Source organism: Canis lupus, chromosome 27 (genome assembly GCF_011100685.1).
Source record: "Canis lupus familiaris isolate Mischka breed German Shepherd chromosome 27, alternate assembly UU_Cfam_GSD_1.0, whole genome shotgun sequence".
NCBI lineage: Eukaryota > Metazoa > Chordata > Mammalia > Carnivora > Canidae > Canis > Canis lupus.
Genome location: NC_049248.1, coordinates 25,178,851 through 25,196,177, shown reverse-complemented (window position 1 = coordinate 25,196,177; position 17,327 = coordinate 25,178,851). Strand labels below are relative to the sequence as shown.

General features: G+C 43.7%; 1 protein-coding gene across 1 annotated transcript in view; it reads right to left on the bottom strand.

The window, feature by feature from the left end:
- Nucleotides 1-1,253: 1,253 nt before the first annotated feature.
- SSPN (sarcospan) overlaps nucleotides 1,254-17,327 on the bottom strand; it is a 37,091-nt gene continuing 21,017 nt past the window's right edge. Inside the window, exons 2-3 of the mRNA XM_038577121.1 lie at nucleotides 11,742-11,828; nucleotides 1,254-5,585 (exon numbers count right to left, since the gene is read on the bottom strand). Coding sequence (XP_038433049.1) covers nucleotides 5,220-5,585; nucleotides 11,742-11,828 — 453 coding nt within the window. The 3' untranslated portion in view covers nucleotides 1,254-5,219. The remainder of the gene's footprint in view (nucleotides 5,586-11,741; nucleotides 11,829-17,327) is intronic.

Genomic DNA, 17,327 nt, shown 5'->3' with positions numbered 1-17,327 from the left:
TCCTTCCTGTGAGAAGAAATGAGAAAAGATGGCCACATTTGGGAAACATCCAGCTGTGTAAACCAACAAATAGGGATCCAACCAGCACATAATCCCATGCGCTATCATCAGTAAGAGTTGGCGCTATCTTATTTTAAAAGCAGAATTTCTGTTGGAGGCCCCTTTGCTAATGTTCTTGGTTTATAAAAAGGGAGTTACAGAAGGGGATAGCAAAGCAGAGCTATGTTTCTAGTTGGATGTGGGGATAGGAGAAGCGTCACAGGCTATGCAGAACCCAGCTAAGGATGGAAGAAACCAAATGTTTCGCAAGGTCTCTCCGAGCAAGTCTCTTTGTTTAGTGCTTTTTCATTTAACCTTCCCCATGGTACTGTGAGGCAGTTATGTTTTTCTCCTCCCTACAAACATTGAGGAAGCTAAACATTAAATGGTTGGTCTAAAGTCAAGTAGCCAGAAAGCAGCCATCAGATTTCCACCCCTAAGACCTGCAACCCTAACACTGAGGATAGGAAATCCACCTCAGGGGCACCCGGGTGGCTCAGCAGGTGAGTGTCTGCCTTCAGCTCAGGTCGTGATCCCGGGGTTCTGGAATCAAATTCTGCATCAGGCTCCCCAGAGGGAGCCTGCTTCTCCCTCTGCCTGTGGGTCTGCCTCTCTCTGTGTGTCTCTCATGAATAAATAAATAAAACCTTAAAAAAAAAAAAAAGAAATCCACCTCTGAGAGAGTATCTTAAGTCATTATTCTTTTCTTTTCTTTTCTTATTCTAAAAGCTTTCCTAACTTAAATAAACAGAAAGAACCACTGCATTTTATAGTATAATCAACTATTTAAATTGCCTCAGAGTTCATAAGAAGGAGTCCTTGCATTCAGATTTGAAATGGAATTAGGCCGTCTGTTTTTCTGTATAATTAAATGTAGGATATGATTGAACATGTGGCACTCAAACATGTATTCCATTCTCTAGGCCAAGCTTTACTTGACGTTAATAGATATGAATTAAGAATCAGCATTCTGAGTACGTTCTGCAAGATTTTTTTCAGCTCCGGTTCTCTTTGCCTGAGGAGCATGTATAACCTTGACTTGCACGGTGGGTGCGGTGTACCAAAATAGAGACAGTCACTGGAACAAAGGAGTCAAGATGAATATTAGTTCTCATCTATTCCGAAACTGGAATTTTGAAATAAACACTAATCGGAGAGATTTTATGTAGACAAGTTCACGTGTAACGCACTTCAAAGCACATCCAAACGCGGTGTTTTCAGAGATTATGAAAAATTTTATTAACAAAGACAATCTGCATAGGTGCATCCCCTTGAAAAACACCACCTCAGACATGGGGAGAGCACTTTGTTTTCCATTCACTGTTTCATCGATGCCAGAAAAATGAAACCGCAACAACCAAAATGCAGACCAATATTTTTGAGGGGGATAATCACTGGAGATCATGAAGTACTAGAAAATCGGCAGAAAGGAATCAAGGCATCCATTTCACAGGCTGACACACTGAGATTTCATCCGAACCAATGCTTCCCACTGGGAGTCAAGATATTTGGCCAGCAGCCCTCTCCAGCCCTGTCCTGGCTGCTCAGCGCACATCTAGAAGCATGACAGGGCTCTTGGAGCACAGTAAACACGGCAGCCAGCGTGACTTGTGGGAACCAGGGGCCACCTAGCAACGGTGTAGAGGCATTCACTAGGCCCCAGAAGGTGGGCTTCGTGACAGGGTAGGGCTGGTTTTTCAGGGCAACTTCGACGTGTGTTCTTGATGGAATAACTGCCCCACCGTTGTCCTCCAGAACCTTCCTTGGATACCCTGTACCCTTCCCTTTCCTGAAGATCTATAAACATATTTCAGATACAGTGCATGCAGGGGGGGGGGGGTACGAGAGTGTTTAGAGACGCTGATGGCCTGGCCGGGGCCAGAAAGCACACCCAGAGCAGGTCCTCGCTGTCAGGACACACCGCTAGCGCCGCTCGAAGCCCCTCCGAGGAGATCGGGTAGACTCCAATTCGAAGAGGGGCAGCAAGTCGGGCCTCTTACTTGACTACAGTTTCTAGGGCCTGGTGTAGCTATATTTTTAGGCCCGGCTCCAAGGAGCTGCCTCCACAAATTTGGACCGAGCGAGGGAGGCACAGATGGTGGTCACGTGAGAGCACAGCCCGATCGAGTGGGCTCGGTTGCAAAGTCTGTACATTCAGGCTGCTGTATTCCTCCTATTTCAAGTACTGCCAAGTCCCGGCAGTTTCCCCTCTTTCCAAAGTCTTGATTCATTTAATTCTCCTGAAGGAGGTGGAAGAGGAGGAGGATTGCGCAAATCTTACTGTTTTATGGTTTAGAAGAGACAGTCACCATCTTGGCTCCTTGTCAGATCTTAACTGTAACATTTTGCTAAGTGTAAAGCTGTGTATCTGTTCCTTTTCTGTTGCCGTTATTGTAACTTCAATATTTGCAAAACACAACCTCAAAATACTTTAAATCCAGCGCAAAGCAGTTTGTTATTCATGCAACACAATTCTTACACGTATCAATACTCAGTGAGTTCACAGCACGGGAATCTTTTCTTGGTGTCTTTCCTTATTTATTTATTTGTTCCTTCTTTCACTTACAATTATTTTTCCCCCCTCTGGGGATTTAAGAATGCTTTAATTATACAAAAGCAAAATCCCTGCTATATCTATATCTATATTTATATCACCTCATTATTATCAAACTTAGGTCAATCCTGCCTGGCTGCAACATTTAGAAAAAGAAAGCACATAAGCTAAAGTTTCTCTACCATTTGAAATACCCTGTGAATTGTTTGTAAAGCATCAAGCACCTTGGTGATGTGCAGAATTTTAATTTTCTTTTTTTTTTTTAATTTTAATTTTCTAACATAAAACCTGTAGTGTAGTGTTTGCTATAAAAAGTTGTCAAAGGAATGCAGGGTGTGCTTCCAGGGGTGCCTGATTCATAGCAATTAACATTAAATCATGAGTTTCTCACTCTTTATAGAACAGCTACAATATTTCAGATTCTCGGTTATTTTCTTCTTTATGTAGGAAACGGTCCAAAGCAGAATGGCTTCAGTTACTGGTGTTTTTTGGTTTTTTAACAGCACACAGTATTTTTCGGGTCGTCATCAGGATGCTTGGTGTTCTCTCACTGTAGTTTTTGTGTGTGATCAAACCTCTGCGCCAGAGTCTTACCCATAAGCCCTCCAATGTGAAATCTTGGCCTGAGTTCGTGTGTAGGAAGGCCATTTTTTAAAGTGAGTCAATACATAAAAAGGTTTTCACATCTGTTAATCAGGTGTTTTATCTGGAGGACACAAAAGCTATTTACAGTCCTCCAACTGACTTAATGTTTTTCTTTTTACTTGGATATTTATATGGTGTAGAGATTGACACTATTGTCGCAATCAGTGGGATTGTTCAACTATCTTTTAAGGCAGACAAGAAGACACTTTTCTTTCAGGGTTGAATTTCATGACTCGCAGAGTATATCAATAGGCAATGTGGAGAGGCAAATTCATCTCAATTATTATCTTGAATCTCTGATTTCACTAAAGCATGCTAATAGAGAAAGACCTTGATAACATTTATGCTGCATGAATTTGCATTCTGAGCTCCTTCTTTAAAACATGGATATTGTTCAGAACTTGATAATAAGACAGAAAAGACTCCCACCACAGGGTACCTGTGCTTTTTGTAAGTCGTGGTAACTTAAAACAAAACAAAATAAAAACTGCCTTCCAAGTCAGCGGGCAGATGCTCAAATCAGGACTTCAAAACAGGAGTTGAAATCTCTAGGTTGACTGTGCATGCAAGTCAATGATAGGATTAGACGTCAGATACACTTTTATGAATGGAACATCGGCATTCCCAATCTTCCTCAAAAGTACTTAGCTGCCAAGAGATACTTTACAACGTATCACAAATGTGCTATTTGTATAAACATGGCCCATTACAAATGCTCTTGTTTTTGTTTAAATGAGTATTTTTAACCTGAGCTATTAATAAAAAAAAATTTCTCTTCTCTCTTGTGAAGCTTGGCTTTCTGAAGAAAGAATCTTTAAGCCTCCTCTCTTGTGAGAGTAATTTCTCTGATGGTGCTACGTAAGTACAGCCAGGGCTCATTAAGTAGGCTTCGGAGCATAATTATAATTAACAATTAGGTAGAAATTAGTTTTAATGATTTGTTTTAGATGATAGAATAGAAGCATAATGTAATTATTTTTGAGCCTTCTACATCATTAAGAATACAACTACCACCAACTTTCAATTATTGAGAAGCGGACAATCATCCAAAGCATTTAGTAAGTGATCTACTTAGGGAGCCAAACTAAGGGAGCTGAAGAGAAATTTGTCTCCACCCCAGCCCAGGTGTTTATAATTATTTAGCCTTTGAGAAGCCTCTTCCTTTTCTACTCTGCTCCTTTTGAGCTGTTTCATGCCTTGAAGACACCTCTACCAGGGAAAATAGAGAGAGTCAACCTGGCTGGCTGTTCAGCTCTACCCCACCCCTGCCCCCTTCCTCCAAGGCTTAGTGAAGATAAAGGGGGAGGTGGAAAGTTCTGGAAAAGACTGTGAAATTTAGCAAATGGGCCTGAAATGCCCATTCACAGCATAAACTCAACTAACGGGAAAGATTATACAAACAATGACTAAAATGAGGACACATTTTCCCTGCTGTCTGAAAGTTTGCTTTATGATGCCACTTTGCTTTAGAAAACATCTACATTCATACATGCTTTCACTAATCGAAAGAAATCTGAAGAGGTTTTTTGTTTTGTTTTTGTTTTTTTGTTTTTTTTTTTGTTTTTGTTTTTTGGGTTTTTTGCTTCTACAAAACAGCTCCTTTGCTTTATAGCATTTCAGTTTACGAAAGTTTTCATGGGAACGCCCTCCTTTCAGATAAATGGGGGAAATCTGTATTAGGAATAAACTCCAGACTGCAAACATAGACGTATGCCATCCTTTCCCTGTTCTGTGCTCTTCTAATGAACCAAAGTCAATTTGGATCATATTCTCCCTGTAAAAATTTTTAAAAATACTATAGAAATCTGAAGAAATGCTTTTATTTCCTGAAAAAATACAAAAATATTCATTGAGAACAGGGATGATTAGCTATTGTCAGTTTTTTTTTCTTCCTTCCTTCCCTTTCTTTCTCTTTTCTTTTCTCCTATTTGACCTCAGCTACTCAGTGTGCTATTTCCTCTCCCACCTCTGAGCAAGAATGTTAGACCTTTTGCTGTTGGCCTTCGGAAGCTGTTAGGGAGCACATTCTGACACCCACGTAAAAGACCTGGTACCTGTGTTTCCACATCACAAAGCACGCCAACAAACACACAAGGCCGCAGACCAAGTTAAGAATCATCTGGATGAGCAAGAAGAGTTTGAAAGTGCCAGTGATGCTGGTACAATCAGTCACATCTCTGTACACAAAGGTCCTGCTGAGTGGCTCCATGGAGGGCAGCTTGCAGTGGCAGGCATCGAGGGCCGTTCCGCAGGTGAGCTGTGTGAGCTGTGAGTAGTGATGGGCAGCAAAGGCCACAGCCAGCACGCAGACCGTCAGGCCCACGGCACTCAGCAGGAAGTACAACAGCTGCAAGAAAGCAGAAGAAACACCTTTCCGGTTACAGGACCATTGGATGACTCTTGACAAAGCTAATTAACAAAAGCCATTCTTTCTCTTCCCTCGCGGGTAGTTCTCTGATGGGGGGCTGTTCTCTCCTCAGGAACGGAGTACCCAAGACACAGGAATGGCTGCAGGTTGATTTGTTAGTGAGCAATCCTTAAGCCCTGATCATATTTTTTGTTTGCCTTACAGATGTTGGGCACTTTTCCCACATTGAGCCAACAACATTAGCTTGACTGTGGGATGTTTGCAGTTGTAGTTTAGATGAATCCCAAACTCAAGAGCCATCCCTGAAAGGCATGCTGTGATTGTTTTTGACCTCAAAAACTGCTCATCTGAAGACTGCAAAAGACTAGGAAGCAAAGAATACACTTCTGCAATGTAAACACTGTGTTGGCCAGAATTGGTAGCGATTGATCAACTAGCAATATGGGTTAATAAAAACGACAGTGTTCAATATAGTGAGTGCCACCCGGTGTCTAGGAATGCCGGGATCCCCAGTAGGAGATTGCTGGAAAAACAAAATTATGGTTCCAGAAGGTAGATGACTTGATGTCAGCTTCATCACCTACAAGTCTCAACCAAAGTCCACCTATAATCACGTAGTTTCTGAGCATAAAAATAAACTCGAAATGGCCCTTTGGCTGCCAAGAGGTTCTGAATACTGTTGGCCTATGTGATAGCCTTTTAGCCGTAAAAGTCTGATTCAAGTTCTAACTCTGCTGATAAAGAACCACGGAATCCCTGAGCAAGACCTGAGCTTGAAATGTGTTGATCAAAACTTGTGAGCGCTTGTTGACACTGTCACAACATAAACCACTTTATAGAACAAGATGTTCCTGGGACTCCACTCACCTCCTAGAAATGGTTCTCTTCATGGTCTGACTTGCCGAGAGTCTAGATAAGGAACAGAGTCCCCAGCTGTTGAGACTTAGTGTACTGAATCCAGTTCTTAGTGTGAGATTTGCATACCACAGTCAAAAGTTGCTCGTTGAGCAGTTCTGGTGAATGTGAACTCCTCAAAGTAAGAGTAGCTCTACTCATGTCCAGGTTAAGATTAAAGTAGTTCTGAAAAGATTATGCATTCCCTCCACTTTTGACGATCTATAATTTAAAATAAAAACACATATCTACGATTATAGAACGTGGGTACGAAAGTCCTCCAAATGAGTGATTCTCCACATGGTGACAATTTCAAGTGCCTTCAGGTCTGAAATAGAGAATACTTTAAAAAAAAAGTATTCTTTTCTCTCTTGAGCATGGTATGTGTGTGCATGTGTGCTGGTGCCCTAATCTCATTTGCTTGAAAGACTGACTGAGGGCACAGAAAGAGAGTGGCACTGGCTAAACCACGGTGTCTTAGCTCAGCTGCACAGCCCAGGAGTGCCTGGATACTTTGGATCTTCTTATCAAAGATACTGTAAACACACAAACCATTCTTCCTTTTCAAATCACTTGAAGAATTGTCAGTCGGAACCCACACTTCATCTGTGCAACAGTTTATTGGAACGTCTTCTATCTCAAGAACCTAAAGAGAAGAACTTCTATTCAACACGTTTAGTCTCCCTGGAGGACAGGAAGCAGATTAATACAAACAGGCAGGGGCAGCCTGGGTGGCCCAGCGGTTTAGCACCACCTTCAGCCCAGGCTGTGATCCTGGAGACCCAGGATCGAGTCCCATGTCAGGCTCCCTGCGTAGAACCCACTTCTCCTTCTGCCTGTGTCCCTGCCTCTCTCTTTCTCTCTCTATGTCTCTCATGAATAAATAAATAAAATCTTTTTTTAAAGGGCACCATTAAAAAATGTAAAAGGAAAATAGCCAACGTATGATATTAAATATACCCCTTCTCTACATTTTCAGTGGCTACATTTTCTGCAAACATTATAGTGCTCAGGCTAAAAAGTATGGGTGTATTTTTGTGGGACCATTGGGGCAGAATATTTGAAATATTCTGAGTTATTCTGAAATCTCCAGACCTGACCATTGACTTCAAACTCCTAATACCAAGAGCCAGATTGAATAGTGCCGCTGGTGTTGGGAAGGTGTGTGTACCTGGACCATGTTTCCAGTGCAGGCAGCATGGAACTGGGAACTATTTGCTTTGGGAATGTGGGTACATAGATGCCTTTACCAGCAGGGAAGGCCCAAATTAAAGGGATAATTTCCCACCCGAGAGTCATCTGCTTAGTAAAATGGCCCCAATTGGAATTTTGTCTACGCATTTTATTGCCATCAATGGATGGAACTGAGGAGGTCTTACAATACCCCTGCTACCTCCAACACACATGCACATCCTTAGCAGATTTCTATAATGTTCATTGGAACAATATCTTGAAGCAATGACAATGATCCCTCATTCTCAATCTGTAAATAATTCGAATGGTTGCAAAAATAATATTCTCTCATAATCACAAAAATCCATTGGCTGAAATGAGAATTTTGCCTGTTTTTTAAAAGATCACCTTTAGGCTTAGAATATGAAAAGATTTGCCCAAGGCATTTAACCAGTGTCCAGCACAGCGATGGCTGGGAGCAGAAACTGGGGAGGCCGACTGCCCCCACTGGAATCCTGATTCTCCCCTTCTTAGCTAGGGACCCAGGGCAAACTAATCAATCCCACGTGTATGATTATCATGGAATGATGATTATAATAGAGCCTACCGTCATTGTATTATTTTAAGGATCAAAAGAGTTGATATCTGTAGAGTTGTGTCTAGAGCACAGCAGCACTACAGAAGTACTCGTGAAGTCAATAAACAAATTACTAGAGATGGAAAGAGCTGCCAGTTCGCAAGACTCAGGACATCAACTCTACCGCTTTGTCTCACTCTTTGTCACGTGGAAATAACAACGCATAGTTGGCTTGTAGAAAGGATGTAAACATTTACACAAGCACAGGGATCGCTCAATTTTAATGGAGCATCTTAAACGTGCTAGAAGCCAGCGAGAACACAAACAAAAGCCCTGCCCCTTAGTCCCGCTGAATATGATGAATACATTTTCCTGGGTGCACCTCTTTCTACATCGCACACCCCCCCCCCCCGCCTGCAACCACCGGGCCCAGGGAACAGGAAGGAGCCACAGAATCAAATTTCTTAACCGCGTTGAGACCTGCTTGACCCCCCCCCCCCCCCGCCCCCCAGCCTTGGGCTCCCTCCGCAAGCGCTGTAGCATTTTTCCTTCCCCGGCTTTTAATTCATCTGACAGCAACAAGCTTCTGGGTTAGAATCTGTAATTCAAAATCAAGTGACTTGTGTTCCCTACGCGGCACGAAGGAACTATCCCCGAAAGTGTTTACGATGACCTTGGGCACGCGGGCAAATATCTCTTGATAAAAGCGGGGTCCGGACGCGTTTGTCTGGCCCGCGCGTCTGGGAGCGGGGCGGGGCGGGGGGCAGGGGGGGCGCCCGGCGGGTCGGGGGGGGCGAGCAGGGGGGGCGAGCAGACGGGGGCGCCCGGAGGGGGCGGGGGCGCTCGGGAGGGGGCAGGGGGGACAGACAGGGGGGCGCACGGCGGGTCGGGGGGAGGGAGAGGGAGAGGGGGGCGCCTGGCGGGGCGGGGGGGCAAGCAGGGGGGCAGGCAGGGGGGGCGGCCGGGGCTCCGGCGCTTATGTGACAGCGGCTCCCGCCCCGGCTGCCGCCCCGGCCCGGGTGCCCGCTCCCGGCTGCCGCCCCGGCGTCCGCGGCCTTGGAGGAGCGGCCGGGCCCCGCGCGGGGAGGCTGCGGCGGCAGCAGCCCGGGGGCGGCCCGCGTGTGTGCGCGAGGCCCCTGCGCCTGAGATGCCCTCGCGGGGCGTGTGCCCGGTTGTGTTTCCGAGCACGTGAGCCGGACACGTTTGTGACACCCGTCAAGGTGAGCCCCGGGAGGACAGGGCCACGCGGAGAGGCCGGAGGCCCCGCCCCGGGCCAAGGGCCGGCCAAGGCCACCGGCTGCAGCCCCGGGAGAGAGGAGGAAGGCGGGGGCTGAGCCGGAAAGCCGAGTCCCGCGGCTGTTGTCTCTAGGAAGAAGGGAGCGAGTGTGCGCGCGTGTGCGCGTGTGTGCGCGTGTGTGCGCCCTCTCGAGTGCAGAGAGCCGCGCTGAGCTCCGCTGATCGCCCTGGCCGGCTGGGTCTTGAAGAGGAGGGGACAGATCCCCAGCAAGGCGTAGGCCCGGGTACAGTCCTCGGGCCCTGAAACGCGGCTGTGCTGGTGAGAAACCCCAGGAAGACGCCTTTCGTGCCTCCCCCGCCTCCCGCCCAAGTGGTGGGGAAGCGCAGGGGAAGCCCGCCCCGACGTGTTGTGCCTTTGGAAGACCTGGAGATCGACTGAAGCCCATTTTAGACCCGAAGATAATGTAGCGGCACCTTAGAGAGCTGCCAGCGAGCATCACGGAAGGTCACATCCGGGAGAAGAGAAAAGTGCCTCCCTATTTGTCAATGTCTGTCACAGGTGGGGGGGGGGGGGCGGCGGGAGGTACCTAATGAGACCGTCCTAGCGGGGAATTCGCACCCTGGCTGACCCTGGCAGTGATTTTTTTTTTAATTTTATTTTATTTTATTTTATTTTACTTTACTTTATTTTAGTCCTTGCTCCTTATTTTAAGTGCAGGTGTTGAGATGGCTTTGGGGGTCTCTAAAGCTAGGCAGGTGCCTCTGCTGGGTCATCTGGAGGGGAAATGAAGGCATTTCACAGAAGCTGATGAACCCAGCGGAGAGCACGTCTTACCCTAGGGAAAGAGGTTCCTGTAATTTAACAGGACATTTCTTACTAGGCTTTCTGGCATTTTTTTTTTTTTCAAAATCATCACTAAATCTTGCTGTGTTTAATCAGACCTCTACAAAAAAAATAAACATGACCTCTTTTAAGGAACATCCTCACACAGAAAAAGTAAAATTTCCAAATGTAGGCATATCCATGAAATTTTATCAATTTTTAAAAATAGAATCGCTTATTTAATTAGGAAAGTTATATCTATTAAAGAACATTTCAAAATTAGAGAAAAAGACTACAAAATGTGGCTATTCTCTCACCACTCACAGATAATTATTTTTTCTATGCACTGAAAGGTATTTTTTTTTTTTTATTTCTGTGGGATCACACCATATATTTTGTGTAGCCAGCTTTTTCTGGCTACTTGATATAATGTGAACACTTTTATTCCATTAATTACTCTTTTACAACATGGATTTAAATATACGTACATATAAGCATTTTGCTTTTTTATGTCAACCGCTTCAATTATACTAGAATACAAAATATCTTCTCTGCAGCTTCCTAATTTCTAAATAATACAGTCGATTTACTCTTATGTGCCATGGTTTCTTGCTTGAACAAAGAAGTATCCAGTTATTATGTGTTTTGTTATAAGAGAAAAATAAACAACGTGAGTGGACCAAAAAAAAATCCTCAACAAACTAACATTACAGAAAATGTTTTGTTCTCTGCCACAAGTAGTTGAAAGAAAATGTAGGAATTTGATTTCTACTAGCTCTGACTGCTGATTTGGGTGTTTATCTCCCTAAACTCTAAAAGGGTGTGTCTATGTTTCTCTTTGGAGTAGACTCTACGGTGCAGTGAAAATGCTGTGTACTTAAACTGGTTCCAACCAAATGCACCATCTTAGACAAAAAATATATATATGCATGTGAAAGACACATACACGCACACTTGTTAAACCATGCATATCCCACCCTCCCCCCTTTGCCCTCAGACTCTTGGCACAGATAGTTTGGATGCACCCAATGTACTTTTTCTGTCTCAGTGACCCCACCTACAAAAGGAAATACACTTAGACTGCTTCCCTATTAAAATATTCTAAAAACCCCCAAGATATGGAAGTGGACACTAATAGAGACACCTTTTCCCTGGCCAAGTGTTTTGCTGAACTGATGAATTTTCAATATTCCTTTTAAGGGCATTGAAGGACAGACTTCATATGCTCTGCGCCAACCTAGTGCATGGAAATTAAGACTTAAAAAAAAAATCCGCATTACCTTTGGGGTCTGGATGAATGCCCTCCTAAAACATTTTTTTGCAATTTCTCAAATAATCAGATCTGCAACCCCTTAAAAAGCATTCTTTTATTTTGTACTTGTGGGTCTTTTTTCTATGTGATGATAAAAGAGAAAGAAAAATGACAACTTACTTTCATAGCAAACTGGATACACGTCCGTTCGTCAACTTGATATGAGACACAAAGCATAAACAAACCAAGATAGGCCACTAAGCAGACCTGCAAGGGAGGACATGGACGAAAGGGTGTTATCAGGGCCAGTCGTGCATTCTAATGACATCAATCTCAGTGTCTTTCAACAGTAGCAGCCTTGTTATCGAGGTGCTCATTTCATTTGCTTATCTGTGTTATTTCTTTCTCGGCTTGAGGAACAAAGTTTTTAAAATAGTAAAATCAATTTCTTTCAATTTAGCTAGTATTTATTAAGTCCTTTTGATGTGCCAGGTGCTATACGAGGTCCTTTAGAGTACACAATGATGACTGAAATTTCCTCAACCTCAGTAAGTGTACAGTCCAGTTGAGGCCAAGATAAGTGCACGCACTATTCTAAGGCAGGGCATTATATGTCAAATGCTATTCAGAGGAATACAAAAAGAGGAAAAAAATAACATTGAGTTGGGCAATTTAAAAAGACTTCACTAAAGAGGTGGATTTGAAATAGTCCTTGAAAGGGATGATGATAATGATGATAATGATCGCTAACATTTACTGACTACTGACTGTGCTGTCTTCTAAGGCTTTTGTATGGATTTCCTCATGCAGTCATCACAAAACCCTATGAAGTAGGTGCCAACATGATCCTTATATTATAAATGAGGAAACAGAAGCACAAATCTAGTAAATAATGAAACCAGCACTCACATGAGTTAGTTTGGGTGAATAGCACAAGCAATAGCATAGGGGTAGGCTGGCACCAATTGTGGGGGGTGGGGGAGAGTAGCAAATATATACCTGTAGCTGAAATAATAAAATATAGAGCAGAAAGGTGAACTAACAATCTAGGGTTATAGGATTGATTTAGGAAGTCATGGGACCCCCTTGAAAGCTTTTGACCAGACAAATGACACGATTCAAGGTATGTTTCAAGAAGATAAGCAGTGGTGTTTGGTGGGTTGGCAGTGAGAACATCAAAATATTATTTTACTAATCAGAGCAAAATTAATATATAGGTGGGCTAGAGCTGAGATGATATGCAGGCAAAGTCAGAGAAAGAGGCAGAGAGGAAAGGTATAGTCCTAGCAGAATCTGCACATGGTGGCTACTGCATGACCAACGGGAGGGCTCTGGCCAGGAAGAGATAGGGAGGGATCCCCGACATACTACCCCCGTGTTTGAGTGTCCACAAAGGGAAGAAGGGGACGTGCCTGGCTGAAAGGAGGTTGGGAGGAAGTATGACAATTTTGAGAGAAAAGATACTCAACTGCTTTGTCAAACCAGATTGTGTGTGTGTGTGTGTGTGTGTGTGTGTGCGCGCGCACGCGCTGGAGCTTTGTAAATGTGATTTTGAGTTTCTAATCAAAATGCATCTATTCACACTTAATTTTGGAAATGTTAAAATGTTGCTAAGTTCTACTTTAGGATAGAAACCATAAGCAACAGAATTGCATGTTCTGATAAGCACAAGTTTCCTGGAGACAGATGTTGAAAGGGTAGCTGAGTGTCACCTAGCAAGTCATTACATGGCTGGTTTGGTGATAATGTCCACCCCTAAGACTAGCTTTATACTCCAGAGTAGTAGAGCTGTTTACTTACAGTGCCAACATAGCATTTCAAGGTAATGCCTCTAGCCTAATCTCCCCCTGATTATATAATCCATAGGTTGCTTGTGCCCTCATGGGCTCCCAAGTTGAGAGCTGTTCAGGTTTCTACTGAGCCGTGAAGCCAAAAGCCAAGCCTTCTTTAGTACAGGCTTTTCTATCATTAGGACTGGCTGATAACTTAATAGTACCATTCCTAGTGCAGAGATACAGCATTAAAATACATGAGCACGGCACAGGCTGGAGAGATCTGGGTAGAAAACAAAGCAGGTAGGATGCAGGGAGGCAACTTTTCAACAAAGCACGGCAGAGGCAGAAGTAATGATCCTGAAGTCATGTGTGTAGCCCACACATGGCTGACATTTCCAAGGCAGGAATGGATTTCTTTCTCAAGATTCATTTTTTTTTAAGTTTTTATTTATTTTTCAGAGAGAGAGAGAGATAGCAACAGCATGAGCAGGGTGGAGAGGGAGAAGCAGGCTCCCCACTGAGCAGGGAGCCACACATGGGGCTCAATCCCAGGTCCCGAGGATCATGACCTGAGTGGAAGGCAGACACTTAACCACCTGAGCCACCGAGGCACCCCACCAATATTCATTTTTAAAAATTATCTAATTGAGGTATAAGTTTGATAAGGCCTGTAGGGGCGTACTTTGTGTTTTCACATCAAAGAACTCCCAGAAACAATGGAAGAAAGACCTCCTCTTCTCTGTGTATTGGCAACAAAGCAGATGGAGGCTTCTCAGCTTGCTTGTGTGTGGATGGATAAATCCCTAAGCATCCTTGTTAGCGTTTCCCTGCAAGTGCACAGGGTCCAGCTCTCTTCCACATAACTGCCTTTGTCTCTAGAAGCCATTGTGAAGTTGGCACTTGCCAAGACTCTCCTCTTCATGAGAGACACATTCCAATAATCAGGCCTAACTGACCCACATCTTAAAAACTGACTTTGTGCCTTGCTCGACCAAATTTTCCCACTTTAGTAGTATCTACTTCTTTGTAGCCTTAATTTAGGTGAGGTTCCAGCAAGAAGGAGCACAGGTGCTCCTCATTCTAGGGCATTTCTCTTCATCAATCAACAGAACTGTCTGGAGAACATACACTAGCTAGGCCCTGTGCATGGCTCTGGGAATTGGGAGGTGAAAAGACAGAGCCTGGCCTTCAAAGAGCTCTTTCTCAGTCAGCCCAGTGGGGAAAGAGAGGACAATGAAGTTAGAATACCATGTATTTACTAGGAGCTTCTCTGCCATAACACACAGGAGGGGTGCTCAACCCAAAGGCAATTTGGGGATACTTCCTGAAGGGAAATGGATTTTGAAGAATAAGCAGAAATTAGTTAGAAGAGGGATGTGAGGAAGAGAAAGTGCTAATAGGTACAAAAGCATAAAAAGGAGAAACATAGACTAACATTTGAGGACTCCCACAGCCCCGGTGCATAGGATAGGAGAAGAAACAGTGAAAGATGTGTTTATAGGATGGACAGGAGGTAGGTCACAAATGACTTCTGTCTCCATCTAGGGTATTTGAAGCAGCAAAATGGTATGATCTGTATAATCTGCATTGCCTTTTAGAATGGTCCTTCTGGCTATGAAAAATGGATTGGGAAGGGAAGACCAGCTGAGAGGCCCCGTGCATCTGTCTAGGGAGAAGTGGTGAGTGCCTGAGCTCAGCTAGCAGTGGGCAGGGAGGGGGCGGGGGGTGTGTTTCAGCGACACAAGGGAGGCAAAATCCTTAGAGCCTGAAAACGACCAGATGTGAAGGCTGCAGGGTTGGGAGGGGCCGGGAAGGTGCTCAGCTACCTGACTGGAGCTGCCAGGTGAGTGGTGTTGATATTTAGGGGGACCCAAGAGGAAAAGCAGAATGGGAGTGGAAAATGATGCCCACATGGATTCAAAGTTGATGCATGGGCCTGAAGCTCAGGAAGGTCTGAGCTGGAGAGAAGTCCTTGTTAGTCATCAGCATACGTGAAGTCACTGAAACCATCAGAAATGCTGGACCGTCCAGAAAGAGTCTAGTGAAAACAGAAAAGAGCCAAGGAAGTTACCCAATTGTGAAAAAATTTTTACTCTTTTGAACGGAAAGCATCTCAAACATACTTCTTATAATTTTGGTGGTACATCATGTCTAAATATTATGGAACTGATGATTATCCTTTTGATTTTTGGATTTCACTTTTAGGTCCTTGTATAGGGTATTTTGCTATAAAGCCTGAATAAATTCAACACACTTTCATTTCTTAGCTTTCTGCTAGGGCTCAGTAGGTTCCAGGAGGTGGGGGCAGGGGGGCCTTCTTTTTCTTACCTACAGATTTGTATGTTTGGACAATACTTCTTTATCAGTTTACTGGTGTTTAGCACGTTTTAGAAGAGTAGTTATTTATTGAAATTTAAAACTGAAGGCTTTATAGCCATAAGGAGGAAACCAGATTTCTCAAGCCAGACTAAGGGTCTTGTTTCCTGAGCTGGCAGGACATGGCCACTCCAGGAAGACGGTGTTCTGACTTCCTAGGCAGGGAGGAGGAGCTCATGCTAATGAGCAGTGAGCCCCGCCAGGTCTATCTGGAACAACATTCCTGGATTCTGGGCCAGGGCTTCCATTAGATTTGGTGAGGTGAGGCCCATGGAACAGGAAAAAAGCAGTTATGTAAGGTTTTCAAGAAGGCACTCGTTGGACCAGACACCCAGGCCTGGGGTGGACAGGTGGTGTCATTGAGCACAAAGCCAAATTCAGAAGGGGTGGCCCTGGGGAAAGTAGTGCTGACAGAACAGGTAGGCTTTAAGAGCTGTGAAGATTTAGTTCACGTAGGTATGGATAAGACAAGCTTGGAAGGATTTATTTTTAAGGGGGAAAAAACGACCGCTATCATCTTAAATCAATTTTTAGATGCATGTTTCTACGACTTGTTTAGCATAAAAAGAGAACCTACATCCTAAATTCCACCTTCTATCTGAAGATATTCTTTGCTCAGACTGAAGGCTGCATTCTCTCTTGTGAGTTGGAAAGATAGACAGAGATGAAACGTTCTCGGAGCGTTAGATCCATTTCTAGATGTATGAGTCTTGAGTCTTGACACATTCTCTTTGTTTCTGTTGGTCGGCCTATTGTGCCTGCAGTGGTGCTTTGTAAGGGTTGGCATTATGAATAAAAGGTGAATGCCAGACCCGTGTCTCAGAGACTTACCTACATATATTTTTTGCCTCCTCATTCTGGCATAACTAGAAGATATCAGCCTGAGACATTTTTTGAGGATATGAATTACTGATATTTACTTCTCTCTGTGTCATACGTATTTATATTCTGGTCTTGCGACATTCACACAACCTCCAATTTATTTGTTTTCTTCTTTTTGTTGTCGACAGAGCTGCTTGACAGGGCTACCTGGGGAATACAACCTTCCCCTGTCAAATGCCTTTCAAAGTTTCTCTCCTCCTTCCACCCCAACCCTTTCATTTGTGTACCTGAGATGTGACTCTATTTCTGTAAGTTAATCAACTTTCACCTTTATATTCAGCCGATATAATAACAAGATGAACTCTTTCTCATGTTTGCACAGGCAATTGATCAATGAGAGATGTGGCAAAACTCTAAGTATTTCTCTGGATATTTCTTAAGAGAATTTCTGTGGATTTTCATCTGTTTAATAGGATTTAAGGTAGAATACTAGAAATCATCTTCAACAAATGATAAACATATTGCGATCTGTCGATTGAATGCAGTCTCAGGAGAATTGTTGATGAACACATAATGTATCAGAGATTTAAATAATATATAAAGAACATTTCATGAAGATCTATTAAGGGGTGTTTATTGGCTCAAGAGTTAAGAAGGATGGGAAGCATTTTTACCAGATTCTCATTGCCACACGGCCTTATGGTAAGACAAAGTTGAAGCCCGGGGTTCAGAATTACTTGGAGGAGTTGGTAAAAACTGGCTCCATCCCCCGAATTTCTCATCCAAGTGGTTT